The 14423-nt window shown below is 44.5% G+C and overlaps 1 protein-coding gene across 1 annotated transcript in view; it reads right to left on the minus strand.

Annotated features, from left to right (window-relative positions):
- Positions 1-14423, minus strand: part of GABRR2 (gamma-aminobutyric acid type A receptor subunit rho2) — a 44668-nt gene that overhangs the window by 12069 nt on the left and 18176 nt on the right. The window contains exons 3-6 of the mRNA XM_001500675.6: positions 5471-5538; positions 3620-3843; positions 2778-2860; positions 2438-2578 (exon numbers count right to left, since the gene is read on the minus strand). Of these exons, the coding sequence (XP_001500725.2) occupies positions 2438-2578; positions 2778-2860; positions 3620-3843; positions 5471-5538 (516 nt within the window). The remainder of the gene's footprint in view (positions 1-2437; positions 2579-2777; positions 2861-3619; positions 3844-5470; positions 5539-14423) is intronic.

Genomic DNA, 14423 nt, shown 5'->3' on the forward strand with positions numbered 1-14423 from the left:
GGGATGGGGCCCAGCAATGTGTATTCTACCCTGGGAGGACTTATCAAAACATAGATTGCTGGGCTCCACCTCCAGAGTTCCCAGGTGACACTGATGCTGCTGGTCGGAGTGCCATACTTTGAGAACATTGGCTAAAAGCAATGGTCTTTGGACTTTGATGTGCATGCAAATCACTTGTTAAACATGCAGATTCATGGGCTCCAGTGCCTAAGATCCTGACTCAGGAACTTGCAAGGGGGCCCAGAAATCTGCTTGTCAAACACGCTCCCCTGGTGGTTCGGATGTAGGCAGACCTCAGACTGCACCTGGAGAAACATTGCTGAGGGGACAAAGGGCATCTGGCTGGAGTGGAAGGTTAGCACCGAGTCAGGTAAGGGAAGGGTTGGGTCAACAGGGAAAGGCTGCAACAATAGGGTGGGTCCAGACAATTCCTGTGTAGGCTTCTGGGTTGTTTGAATGAGGCAGGTGCTCTCAGTGGAGTGGATAAATAGAAAGTGATCCTCAAAATGACAGAAACTACTAATCATTTATTCATCCCACAGCCTTTGTCTGATCACGTCAGCTCTATTTTCTCTACCTAAATTGGCATCCATGAAGCTAATCAGATTGTTCCCTAGGTTTGCACAGGGTCTTTCTGGAAGGGCTGAAAGCTGCCTTTATTCCAGGAAAGACTACTCCATTATCCTTTCCTTCTAAGAAAACAAGGGAGATTTGCCTTGGAAACACTAGGAGGGAAGCAGGAGATTTGAAAATGTACAGTCTGTGTTCCAAACAGAGTGAGCTCTCTTGGGTGAGATCACAGTCCCTGTGGGGTGGGATCATAAACCTACTTGTTGGTACATCATAAATAATGGGCGTGCAAGATGCATTCAAACTGGACTCCAGAAAGGCTTGAATAGGGAACAACACAAACAAACGAGTATGCTAGTCCAATACGAGAAACATCTAAGACAAGTACACGTAGAGACTAAGGCAGATTGCCTGGCCACTTACCAGCTGTGCAACTTCAATAAACAACTTAATCCTTCTAAGTCTCAGTTTTGTCATCTGTAAACTGGGGATAATATCTACAGCATTGGCTTGTTGGGTAGAAATTAGTTAACTCATATAAAGTATTCAAAACAGTGGCACATGATAAAGGTTATATAAAAAACTCTTAAAAATGATTTTAGAAAGAGAGTTGATTTGAACTTGCCAAGAATACATGAGAAAAGAGAACTGTGTGACAATTCGTATCAGAGCGAGAGAGAAGAGAGGGGTGAGACGGAGCCCTGTGGGCAGAAACGGAAGCAGGCCTGGCTGCCCCAGCACCAACACAACCTTGGCTGGGGCTCTCTCTTTTCTGGTGTTTGATACTGTGGACATAGGAGTGTGGGTGGGGGCAGAAGAATGGGGAGATGGTGGCCATGCAGGGGCAGACGACAGCACAAAATCTTCCTGCTGAAGGGCCTGGGCTTCTCAGCACTGGGACAAAGGGTAATGAAGTGAGAAGTCCTCTGGGGTCCCTTAGCCTCTGCAGAGCTGTGGTGGGTTGAATAGCGTCTGCCAGAAAGATGTGTTGAAGTCCTAACTCCTAGTACCTGTGAATGTGACCTTATTTAGAAATAGGATCTTTGCACGTGTCATCAAGGAAAGCTGAGGTCATAGTATATTAGGATGGGCCATAATCCAATGACTGGTGTCCTTAAAGAAGGGGGAGATTTGGACATAGATACCCAGAGCCAACACTGTATGAAGACACAGAGACACAGGGAGAATGCCGTGTGACGACGGAGACCGAGATTGGAATGCTGCAGCAACCACCAGAAGCCAGTAAGAGGAAGGAAGGATTCCGGCCTAGAGCCTTCAGAAGGAGCACGGCCCTCAGACTTCTAGCCTCCAGAACCATGAGCGAATAAACTTCTGTTGTTTCAAGCACCCAGTTTGTGGTACTTTGTCATGACAGCCCTGGGAAACTAATATAAGCGCTAACGGTGAGATTAGAGAAGAGCTGACACATGGATCCTCTCAAAGCTTCAGACAAGGCCCAGGGTCCAAGAAGAGGTCATGCTAACTATTAAAAAGTGAATCTATAGACTTAAATATAGGTAATAAATCCATTTCCTTGGAAAGCTATCTGTCCATATCAAGTTGAACGAATCAGGTTACAGAATGGCATGTAACATATGAACCCACTTTTGTGAAATTTCATAATTAAAGCAAGATGTCTGTGAGGGTGTCTGCTAAATTGTTAGGAATGATTACCTTTGGCCATGGGATTTCAGAGGGTAGCAACTTTTTTACTCTCTGCTTTTAAGTGCCATTGGTGTTTTGTAGGACTATGTGTTATTTTAATAAGAAGAATGTATTTTCATTGGGGGGGAAAAGGCTGAGGCTGAGGAAGAATTCTAATGTGTTTTCTTTCACATTGGAATCAGACCGTGGCAAAGTTAGCTACCGGTGCTGCTGTAGAAGGCCAGTCTGGAAGTGGTGTGAAACTTCTGAATCAGAAACTGAGACAGGGAAATCTTCTCATCTGTTTTCAGGGACTCGTCCCCATTCTTCCAATACAGCATCAGATCTTCATCTGTATAGGCATCTTCGGGGAGAGGAAAATAAGTTAATTCAATTCCTTTGCTTCTGATGCAGGGTGAAGCAACAGGGAAATCCCATAGCAGCCTAGGAGTGAACAGGTCTTAACCCTGGCAGGCCCTACTCAGTCTCATGGTTACTAAAATGGCACAAAGATCGAAGAGGGAATAAGGCAAAGATTTGTCATGTGGAGTACTGATACTCACAGCTTTCCAGCTCCAAAGAACAGGTCTGGGAGTCCAGGGGAAAGTGGCTGAAGTCCATGTTGCACATGGCTGTGACCGTAATCCTAGACAACCCAAACATACACGTGGGCTCGTGCAGGGCGTGCTCGGCTCACACGCCTGCCCTGAGGCAGAGAACACAGCCGACCACTTGCAGCTGCCTCCTCGTGTCTACTGCAGAAGTTTGGAAACCCAGGTGTCTAAGTTGCAGAACCTTAACTTTGAGAGTTTCGACTTCCATAGGAGATGTTATTGCTGCTCTGCCTGGGTCCCAGCTACTGAGGACATTATCTGCTAATGGCCCACACCTGCACCCTTCTCTGGGCATTGCCCTCACCAGCCCCACCAGAGATGCCCAGGAGGTTATGCCCCTCTCCATAGCCACCACCCAAGGCTATTAGCATGTAATTCTGGTGAGCCGTACAGGCAGGCTGGAGGATGTGGGGTAAGACTGTGTGATCCCTCCAGTTAGCCCAGAAGTCAATCTGCAACAGCGCTCAATAAACAGTAGCTGTTGTTATTTAAAATCTTTATTACCAATAAACTAGAATCATAAGCTCTCAGAGGTGGAAGGTACATATAAGGTCAGTGTCTCCCTCAAATCTTTCAGGCCCAACTAGCCTCCTAACTTAAGCTTAAGGTCCCCAGTACAGGGAAGTCACCGGCTACGAGGGTGGCCATTTCACCTTGAGAGAGTTCTAACCGGCATAGGAAAACTGGTACCACCCAGTAGCCTCTAGACCCAACCACAGCGACAAACTCTTCAGGACCACATATAGTAGAAAGGCGTCGGACAAAGAAGCCGTGACCCCACGGGCAGTTACCTCATGCTGTACAGCACGTGCCCGTCCGGGAACACCCTCAGCATGATGTTGTCAGTGGTAGTGTCGTGGATGAATGACCTTTTGGAATGAACAAAGAAGACGTCGGGGACCCAGATCTTCTTTACTAGGCGGCCATCAAAGGTCATGCTCTTGTTGCTGGTGCTGGAGAAGGCCAGCCTCTCGTCCTTCCAGTAATGCCGCAGGTACAGGGTCATGGTGAAGTCCTGTGGGAGCCGGAGCGAGACCAGACAGAAATGGCTTAGACAGCTTCCTGCCTTACAATCCACCCACCAGCCACCACTGGAATGGACACCTCAGCCTCAGCCTCCAGAGTCAGAGGTGACAGTTCTGCAGCCCCGTGGGACAATGGCCAAGACGGTGGTGCTGCAGGAACGGGAGAGAGAAGGACTCATTTTTGTGCATCGTGAGTTTGGAGTCAGGAGGCTGAGCCGCCCATCTGTCAGGCTTTGCAAATGAAACCTGCAGCTGCGAGGCTGACAGCCTGGCCTGGGGCCAGCAGGGCAGGACTTCCCCTGAGGCCTGCTCTTCCTCATCTAGACCTTTGCACACATGGCCCTTTACCTACTGGTTGGCTATTCAGTCTCAGCTTAGTGGACACTTCGAGAAGCCTGGACAGTCCAGTGTCCCATTTGGGACAGTTTCTATCATTGTTGGACTTGTGAGATCCTTGAAGGTATAGTTGTGTCTTGCTCACCATTGAATCCCCAGGCCTTACTTTGGGCCTGGAAAGGCACATAGTGGGTGCTTAATAAATATTTGCAAGATAGAAAAATCAGGGGATGATCAGATGAGGAGATGGGCAGCTGCGCATCTATTATAATTTCAGCCTGAAAGCTTATCCTGTTAAAAAGTGTCTCCTCAAAAGCATGGGGGAGAAAACAGTGTTTCCCACTTCTTTTCCAAAAAAAGGAAAAAAAAAAATGTCTCCTCGCCTGCCTTAATAGTTGATGCCTTAAACCAAGAGTTGGGCCTTACACCACAGCCAGAGCTAAAACACAAGTGCAAATAAGTCAATAACTGCCCAAAAGATCCGATTCTGGAGCAAGTGGAGGAAGGATGGAAAGATGCATGGCAGTGGAGGGGTCAGAGCGTAGCACCCACTTCTGCTCAACCCCCACACCCAGACCCCATGCTGGCTGTCCTGCAGGGCTCGCCCATGAGAGGAGTACCTCCACCCGCCTACCTCTCCAACCCCATCTCTAACCCCATTTCCCTGTTTCCTACGCTGCTGTTTTAGTTTGTAAACTTCCTGTTTCTTCTGCCTCGGGTACTTTTTCCATGCTCTTGCTCTGGCCCTCCCCATGGCTGTCACTTTCTTATCCTTCAGGTCTCTGCTGAAATGAGACTTCTTCAAAGAGCCTTCCCTTACCACCTGACCCTACTGGGCACTGCCAAGGGCACATAGGGAAGCTATGCCCTCGGCGGGCATTGGAGATCAAAGAACCACAGAACGTCAGTCTGAAAACGCCCACCCTCTGTGCTCCTCCAAGTGTGTTCATCTGACCACACGCACCACTTCAGGAGTGTGTTCAAAACGTCAAGTGCTGGGCCTCACTCCCAGAGACTCTGAATCAGGAAATCTAGGGCAGGGCCCAGGAATCTGCATTTAACCAACTCCCCAAGTTATTTTTACCCACAAAGCTTGAGAACATCTGCTCTAGAGTTTACTGCACCTGGGCCAACTTCCACTTCCAAGCTGTCTCCCCCCAATCCCCGGCTGTGCCCACTCAGGCACAGCCTGCACCCACATAGCCCTCCAGCCATGGCTCTCGCAGAAACTTAGTCTCAAGACCCTGTCCTGAGGGCTGCCCTGCCAAGGGCGCTGCGTACCATGTCCACCTCCGAGATGCTGTCCAGGCTCTCCACCTGCACGTCCACGCCTACTGGGATGGCAGGGCCTGCAGAAGAGCAAAGACAGCTGGTTATGGCGCATTTCTCTTTGCCACCTGGCTGGGAGACAGCCCCAAACCTCTTCCTGGGGAGTCTGGCTAGAGCAAGGGTGAGGCAGTGGTTCCAATTCTATAAGGGTTTTCTTGCAAATTCCTGACGTGTTGGGTTCCTGAGCTTCTGCCGTGAGGGTAGAGACTGTGTCTGCCTTACGTGCCTTTCCTGGGCCAACGTGGATGTTTGTTGGAGGAGTCAACAAGCTGGATTACCACTTTCTACATCACAGGGCTGTCTCTGTAGGGCAGAGGTAATAATGCTGCTCTAGTGTTTGAGTGGGGACCCTAGTCACTTGTCCTCCCATGACATCCATAAAGGACAGAATGAGGCCTGAGCCTCTAGCCCGGAGTCGGGGCACCTGCATGCCAGATCTGGATTCATTCAGTTATTGAACACATAGCCAGGGTCCTGCCCTCCAGAAGCTTTCGACCTGGTGTGAGACAAAATTTTGTCTGTGCACAGTTAGATCACAGCGAAAGACGACACTGTGTGAGATTTTGAAACTGCACACGTCAGATGAAAAGTACAAGAATACATACGTAGTACAGACACTCAACACCCAATTTTATCTGGCCTGAGGCAAGCTTTCTAAAATCATGCTTATCTATGGGTTTACCTATGGCTTCCTGTTCTATTTCTTGAGCTGGGTGATGGTTACATCGGTAGGTTCACTTAGTGGGCTGTACACTTGTAACTTGCGTAGTTTTCTGTGTATATGTTATGCTCCCATAAAATGTTTTTTCAGATATTAACATTTCAAAACACCTAGACTGGGAATATCCGGAAATCCGTGTCTGTCAAGCATGTCAACGAAGACCGTTACATTCACAAGTACAAAAGTTCTCTGAGAGAGTCGGGTGGCAGCTGGGCTGGTCCCCCTGGGGAGAGGGCATCTTGAGGCCAGCCCTGATGCGCCTGGGGGTGCAGGACCAGAGAACCTCAGGGTGGCAGGGCAGTCTGGGTTTCAGGGGGGGAGAAGGACTGGAAGGGCCTGAGACTGGTGGTGGGAAGGGAAGGAGGATCGGAGCTCTGAGGTGGACTAGGAGCTAGAAGGCTCAGTCCTCAGGTTCAGCCCAAATGCGGCAGCAGGAGGTCCTCATGGAGGTGACCCAGGACATTGGAGGGGTTCACCGTCTCCCCCCACGTCTCCCCCATAGGCTTACTAAGACTTGCAATCCCTCCTTTAAAGATTTGCTTTTTTGGCTGAGCCTGATAGAATGGGAGCATTTTATTTATTACTAGTGGGATTTAGTGGATATTTTCTGTGTTCCCAAATGTGAAAGCAAATGAGTACAGCGCTTTACTTTTTATTTTTACTTTTTCTCTCTCAGATGAATCAGGCTGTAAGCTGATCCTTTTATTTTCCTGTGTTCCTCAACTGATGGCTTCAGTCAGGGACCAGGAGAAATCCCTGCCCAAACAGCCGCATTCTCTTCTTATTCTCGGCTCCAGGAGTGCTTGGAAGGTGCCAGGAGTGGAATGTTCAGTGTGGCGAGGAGGTCCCCTGACTGGCCTGCCTTTCTCACCCAAGAGGCTTGTAAGACGAGGGAGGGTCTGCCCGCAGCCTGGGCAGGGCCTCTCCCAGGACCCGGAACCCATCGCCCCTGCACAGGGCTCTGTGCGCCCCACAGTGCCATGGGGAAAGTGGAGCTGGTTAATTTCCCCATCCTCTGGACCTGCCTTAGCCTGAGATATTCAAACAGCCCAGAGCAAAGCTCTCGACCCCCAGCAGCGTTGCCTCTCATGGAAGGTGTCTATACTCCACCCGGCTCGCCGTTCCCCCTCTCTTCCTTTCTCTAAAGTCTCACGTGACCTGCAACACTTAGTTGTTCCAGAGCCAAATGGAAGAAACGATATAGCCATCACTCTCTTTGGACCCATTTCCCAGCGGCCTGGTTTTCAGATAATGAGCACAGTGTTCGGTCAGGAGCTGGTTTTGGCAAAGGACATTTTCCAGATACAATATATCAGCTTGCTCGGTGCCTGTTACTGTGTTTCTCTGCCTTGTTCCCACACCTCCAGCCTGCGTTCTAAGAGAAATCGGATAAAGCCAGTGAGGGTGGCGTCAGTGCTCTGGAGGTATCGCCCACGTGGGAGTGCAGGTCAGGCTCTCAGGGAACCTGGTTGCTGGAGGTGAACAATCTGTGCATGCAGGAGCGTCTAGAGCTACATTCAGGGGCACTCACACCGCAAGCTTGAACAGAACCAACGGCCCTGCCCTCCTAGGTCTGAGCGGCAATGCAGTTGACCTTTCTCTTTAACCTACCCCACTGCCCAAGGCCAACACTTCCGAGCTCTCCTGAACTCTCCATTTTGTAGCCCTTCTCTACCTGGTTTTGAGAGAAATTCTTCCAAATTACTGGTCCTCTCCTCCTCCTGTGAACAATTTTATGTTTTGAGTGGGACTGAGTCCTACCAGGTATTAGGAGGAATATAGTCTAGTTAAACTAGGCCTCCATGCCTTGGCCCCTTAACACAGCTGTGGGGTTTTCTGCTTTAAGAGAGGGATCTGGTAAGCCAAATAGAAGTCCTTGGTGGGATTTCAGCTAGTGGAGCCAGCAAGGTGACAAATTCAAGGCAGCCTACAGGAAATACATGTTTAGCCAAGGGCTTTTCTTGGGTCCCAGCCTTTCTGCCGTTATTTCTCTTGGTGTGGTCCTTGAAAGCACACGTTAGGAATTTATCCACTTTTGAAATAAACATATATGTCATTTCTTCCCCACCAACTCTTCAAGAATGAATGTGAGATAGACTTTTCAGACAAACTGCTAAAAATGAGAGAATCTGCCGACAGGCATCCTGCCCTAAATGAAGGTATTTTTTAAACAGAAGGAGTGTGATCCCAAAGGGAAAGCTGAAGATTCAAGAACAAATAAAGAACAATAAAAATGGTAAATATGTATTAAAAAAACATATAATTATAAGTGAACATTGACTATACAGAACAATATTAATAATGTCTTATGGGGTTGAAAAAATGAAACAAAAATACACAATGAAAACAATATTTAAGTAGGGAGGGATGTAAATGGAGTAAAAGTATTCTGAGGTCTTTGTGTTCTCCAGGAGAACAGTAAAAGTAGCTAATTAACATACTCATATGATAAGTCAAGGAATCATGTTGTTTTCTGAGGGACCACCAAAAAATAGTGAGCATGTATTTTCAAAACTAAAATAGGAAAGTCAAAATAGGAATAATAAAAAATTATCAATCCAAAAGAAAGCAACAAAGGAAAGAAAAAAGAAAGAACATAGAATAGGTTGGACAATAAATGATGATAGATTTAAAACCAATAAATAAATAATTCAATAAATGTAAACAGACTAAATGCTCCAGTTAACAAATATTTTCAGACTTGATAATTCGGAAATGCTGAAAGTTTATAAGACTGGATCAAGAAACAAAATGTAACTTTATGCTGTCTAGAGAGATGCATTGAAAATGTAAGCTACGTTAAAGTTAAACATAAAAGGATGCAAAACATATAACATGCAAATAATAACCAAAAGAAAATGGGTGTAGCCATATGATATCAAGCAAAGTAGACTTACAGAGAGTGAAAGTAGAGATAAGAGGGTCATTTCATAACAATAAATGACCAATTTATTCAATTCACCAATAAAATATAACCATTCTAATTTGTGTGCATTTAATGATATGATTTCAAAATGCAGAAAGCAAAAATGGACAGAATTGAAGGGGAAACAGACAAATCTACAGTCCTAGTGAAAGATTTTAATACATCTTTCTTAGGATTTGATAAAACAAGCAGACAAAAAAGCCCAGTAAGGACATATAAGATTAGAACAATTAACCAACTTGACATAATAGACATGTATAGGACAAGGAATGCAAAACCATATAGTACACATTCATTTCAAGCACACACTGGACATTTACAAAAATTGACCACGTACTGTGCCCTTAAGCAATTTCAACAAATTTTTAAAAACTGGAATTTATATAAAGTATGAACTCAATGAACATTAGAAATTAATAACAAAAATGTAACTAGAATATCCCCATATATTTGGAAATTAAGCAATATACTTCTGGAAGATCCATCAATGAAGAAATTATAATGAGAATTAGAGAATTTTAACTAAATGATTAAAAAAAATACTACATATCAAAATTCATGGAATGCAAACTAAGTATTCCGTACAGGGAAATTTATAACCTTAACTGAATATATCAGAAAAGAAGAGGGGCCGGCCCCATGGCCGAGTGGTTAAGTTTGCATGCTCTCTGCTTTGGCGGCCCAGGGTTTCTCCGCTTCAGATCCTGGGCGCTGACATGGCACTGCTCATCAAGCCATGTTGAGGCAGCATCCCATAGGCTACAACTAGGACCCACAACTGAAATATACAACTATGTTCTGGTGGAACCTGGTGGGAAAAAAAAGAAGAAGAAGAAGAAGAAGAAATGTTTACATTTAATGAGCTAAGCATCCACCTTTAAAAGTTAGGAAAAGAGCAGTAAAGTAGATGGAAGGAAACAATAAAGGTAAGGACACAAGTATTGAAATAGAAAACAAATATACAACTGAGAGGATCAATAAAGCGAAATATTAGTTCTTTGAAAGGATGAATAAAATTAATAAAACTCTGAGACTGATCTAACAAAAAATAAACCAAAAATTGCTAATATCAGGAATGATAAAGACATCACTCTATATACTGTAAGCATAAAAAAAGATAAAAAGAGGGGCCGGCCCAGTGGCATAGTGGTTAAGTTTGTGCACTTCACTTTGGCAGGCCAGGGTTCAAAGGTTCAGATCCTGGGCATGGACCTACACATCACTCATCAAGCCATGTGGCCAGCCCCATGGCCCAGTGCTTAAGTTCAGCGTGCTCTGCTTTGGCAGCCCAGGTTTGTGGGTTCAGATCCCAGGTGTGGACCTAAACCACTCATCAGCCATGCTGTGGCAGTGACCCACATACGAAATAGATGAAGATTGGCACAGATGTTAGCTCAGGGAGAATCTTCCTCAGCAAAAAATAAAAATAAATAAAATAAATATCTAAGTGTACTAAGTACAAAGAGATTAAAAAATTGCGAATGTGTAAAATGGAATCTATAAATATAGAATCTATCAACATAATTTTCCACATTAACAAACTAAGAGAAAAATATTTATCTCAACTGATAAAAGAAAATCTAAAATCAGTAGCCAGTTATGATTTTTAAAAACACATAGGAATAGAAGGGAACTTAAAGAGTTAGCGACAAAAGATACATTTAATTATGGTATATATCATATTTAATGGTAAAGTGTTATAAAATTTTCTTAAGATTGAGAATGAGACAAGAATGCCTGTTAATGCCACTTCTATTCAACATTGTACTGAAAGTCCTAGACAGTACAATAAGGTAAGAAATGAAAAAAGTTATGACAACTGGAAAGAAAGAAACAAAACCACCATTATTTGTATGTTATAAGATTGGGTATATGCTTTTTTTTTCAGTAGGAAAATTATTAGAATTAACTAGAGATTTTTTTTTTGAGGAAGATTAGCTCTGAGCTAACATCTGCCACCAATCCTCCTCTTTTTGCTGAGGAAGACTGGCCCTGAGCTAACATCCATGCCCACCTTCCTCTATTTTATGTGGGACCCCTACCACAGCACGGCCTGACAAGGGGTGCATAGGTCCGCAGCTGGGATTTGAACCAGAGAACCTTGGGCCCCTGAAGTAGAACGTGGGAACTTAACCACTGCACCACAGGGCTGGCCCCAGCACAAGAGATTTTAATAAGGATGTTGAAGACAGACTCAGGACACAAAAATCAACTGTATTCCTATATGCTAGCAAAGTTAAAAAAGGGAAATTTTTCAAAAATGCTATTAACCGTGGCATCAAATACCTAGGCGGGGCCAGCCCTGTGGCCAAGTGGTTAAGTTCAAGCTCTGCTTCAGTGGCACAGGATTTCGCCAGTTTGGATCCTGGGCACAGACCTGGCATCACTCATCAGGCCATGCTGAGGCGGTGTCCCACATAGCAGAGCCAGAAGGGCCTACAACTAGAATATACAACTATGTACTGGGGGGCTTTGGGGAGAAGAAGAAACAAAAAGAGAAGAAGAAGAAGAAGATTGGCAACAGATGTTAGCTCAGATGCCAATCTTAAAAAAAAAAAAAAAAGCTGGGAATGAGTACCTAGAAATACATCTAACAAAATATCTGAATGTCCTCTATGAAGAAAACTATGACACATTATTGACAGAAATTTAAAATACCTAAATAAATGGAAAAATAGATCATGTCCATGGATTGGAAGATTCAATATTGCAAAGATATGAATTACCCCATATTAATCTATAGACTCAATGCAGTTCCAACAAAAATCCTATTAGGCTTTCTTGCGGAACTTGACAAAAAAGATTGTTAGGAAATTCAAAAGTCCAATAGCAATCCTTCTTGAAGAAAAATAGAGTGGGAGGAATTGCTCATCGAGATATCAAGATTTATTATAAAACTACAGTGATTAAAAAGTGAAGGACTGGCATAAAAATGGACAAATTGACAAATGGAACAAAGTGGGGAGTCCAGAAACAGACACACACATTTAAGAACATTGGACTTATTATCATAAAGGTGTCACTGCAGATCACTGGAGAGAGAAGGGTGTCTAATAACTAACATGGAACCATTGGCTATGTGTATGAAAATCATGCAACGTGCAAGACAACGCCGGGTGGATCGTAGATCCAAATGTGAAAGGCAAAACAGCTAAGATCCACAAGGTAACACAGGTAACAAACTCTTACTTCCAAATAGCAATGCACTTTTCTATCACGACACAAAAAGCACTAACCAGAAGGAAAAGACCAATAAATTTACATTAAAATTAAGACTATCTGGAAAAACTAATCCTTGGCTTTAGAAGTCAGGATAACGGTTGTCAGTGGTGGTGGAGATTGATGGGGGAAGGGAGAGAGTTCTGGAGTTCTGGAAACACTGTTTCTTGATTTAGGTGCTGCTTACAGGAAGGTGTTTGCTGTTTGATAATTCACTAAGCTGTACACTTATGACTTGTGTGCTTTTGTGTATATGTGTGGTTCAATAAAAAATTTTCATTGAAAAAATCGAGAACTCTTACTTATCAAAAGACATCATGAAGACAGTGAAAAGCAAGCCACAGAGTGAGGGAAGATATTCACAATACATATAACTGACAAAAGGGCTCATATACAGAATATATAAATAACTCTGAAGAGTTTTACTAAGAAAAAGTCAGATAGCCCAATACAAAAACAGGCAAGAGCCTTGAATAGGCATTCCAAAAAAGAGGAAATAAACAATAGACACATGAAAAAAGTGTGCCATTACATTAATAGCTCCATTAGCACCACAATGAGACATTATTACTATATAGTAACAAAACTGGCTCAAAGGAAAGACTGACTACACCAAGTGTCAACAAGGATATGGAGCAACGGGGACTCTCCTACATTGCCAGTCGGGGGTATAAATTGACACAACCACCTTAGAAGGCATTTTCTAGTAAAATGGAAGATATACACACCCTACGACCCAGTGATTCCACTTTTAGAAATGTACCGTGAATGTGTACACAGACACATATGCAAAAATGTTCACAAAACAATCTTTGTAATAACTAAAAGCTGGAAACCTCCCAAATGTCCTCTACAGTTGAGGATAAATACATTGTGCTATATTCATATAATTGAATATTATAGTTTCTTGCTATGACGTGGATGAATCTCATCTCGTGGATGCATACCTAGTGAATGGAATTTTCATCACTGCAGGTTGGATGGCTTGACTTTGCATTTCCTCCAGGGCCCTCCCCGTTTCCTTGAAGGCTTCTTGCAAAGTTTGAGTTAATTTGAAATAATGGTTGAGACATTGCCGTTGTTGGTGGGTGTAATTGAACATTTCAGTTTTAAAATATGCCCAACTTTTCTCATAGTGAGTGCTGCCTCCTCAGCAGGCAGTGAGTGCCACATGGCAGGCATTTAACCATCCAACTGGGGTGAGATGGGGTGGGCGAGGCTCGCCTGGATCAGGGGCGCTCCTCTCCACTAGAAGCATCAGCATCACCAGGCATTTCTTAGAGATGCAATTCTGCGGCCCCACCCCAGGCCTCCTGAAGCAGCGAATCCTGGGGTGGGGCCCAGGAGTCTGGGTTTACACAAGCCCTGCAGTGATAACGCTCCACACTTGTGTTTGAGAACCACTGGACAACTGACCTTTAAGTAGACTTCCAGAAGTGAGATTTTAATGTCCCATGTCCTGGTGACCACTTCCTTTTGCTGTCAAACTCTTCTACTCTCCCGTCTCCACCAGCTGTCTCCACTTCCTACTTATATCCCGTCCTGTCCCTACTGTACTTGCTGAGTCCAGGAATCTCTTCCTGGACCTTGGCCTCCCTGACATCTCTCTGATGGCCACCCCTCCTTTGTTGAAACCCCCTCCCTCTGCAGTCTCTGTGACACAGCTCTTCCCTGGCTCCTTCTCTGAGGTCCCTGGGCCCCTTCTCTGCCCTGCAGACACTCAGCCCTTCCCATGACCGGCTCTCCCCTTACAGCTGATGACAATTCTCAGTCTCCTTCCTGAGCCTGATTTCTGATCCAAACTCTGACCCTACTTGTTGTTAAAGTCTAAAAGAAGTCTCCACTGGGTATCTAACAAATTTTTTTTTTTTTTTTGAGGAAGATCAGCCCTGAGCTAACATCCACCACCAACCCTCCTCCTTTTGCTGAGGAAGAATGAGCTAACATCTGTGCCCATCTTCCTCTATTTTATATGTGGTGTCGATGAAAATAATCCATAACCAATCTATAAATGAAAATTTGGGAGAGTTTATTCTGAG

This window comes from Equus caballus, chromosome 10, assembly GCF_041296265.1.
Source record: "Equus caballus isolate H_3958 breed thoroughbred chromosome 10, TB-T2T, whole genome shotgun sequence".
Lineage (NCBI taxonomy): Eukaryota > Metazoa > Chordata > Mammalia > Perissodactyla > Equidae > Equus > Equus caballus.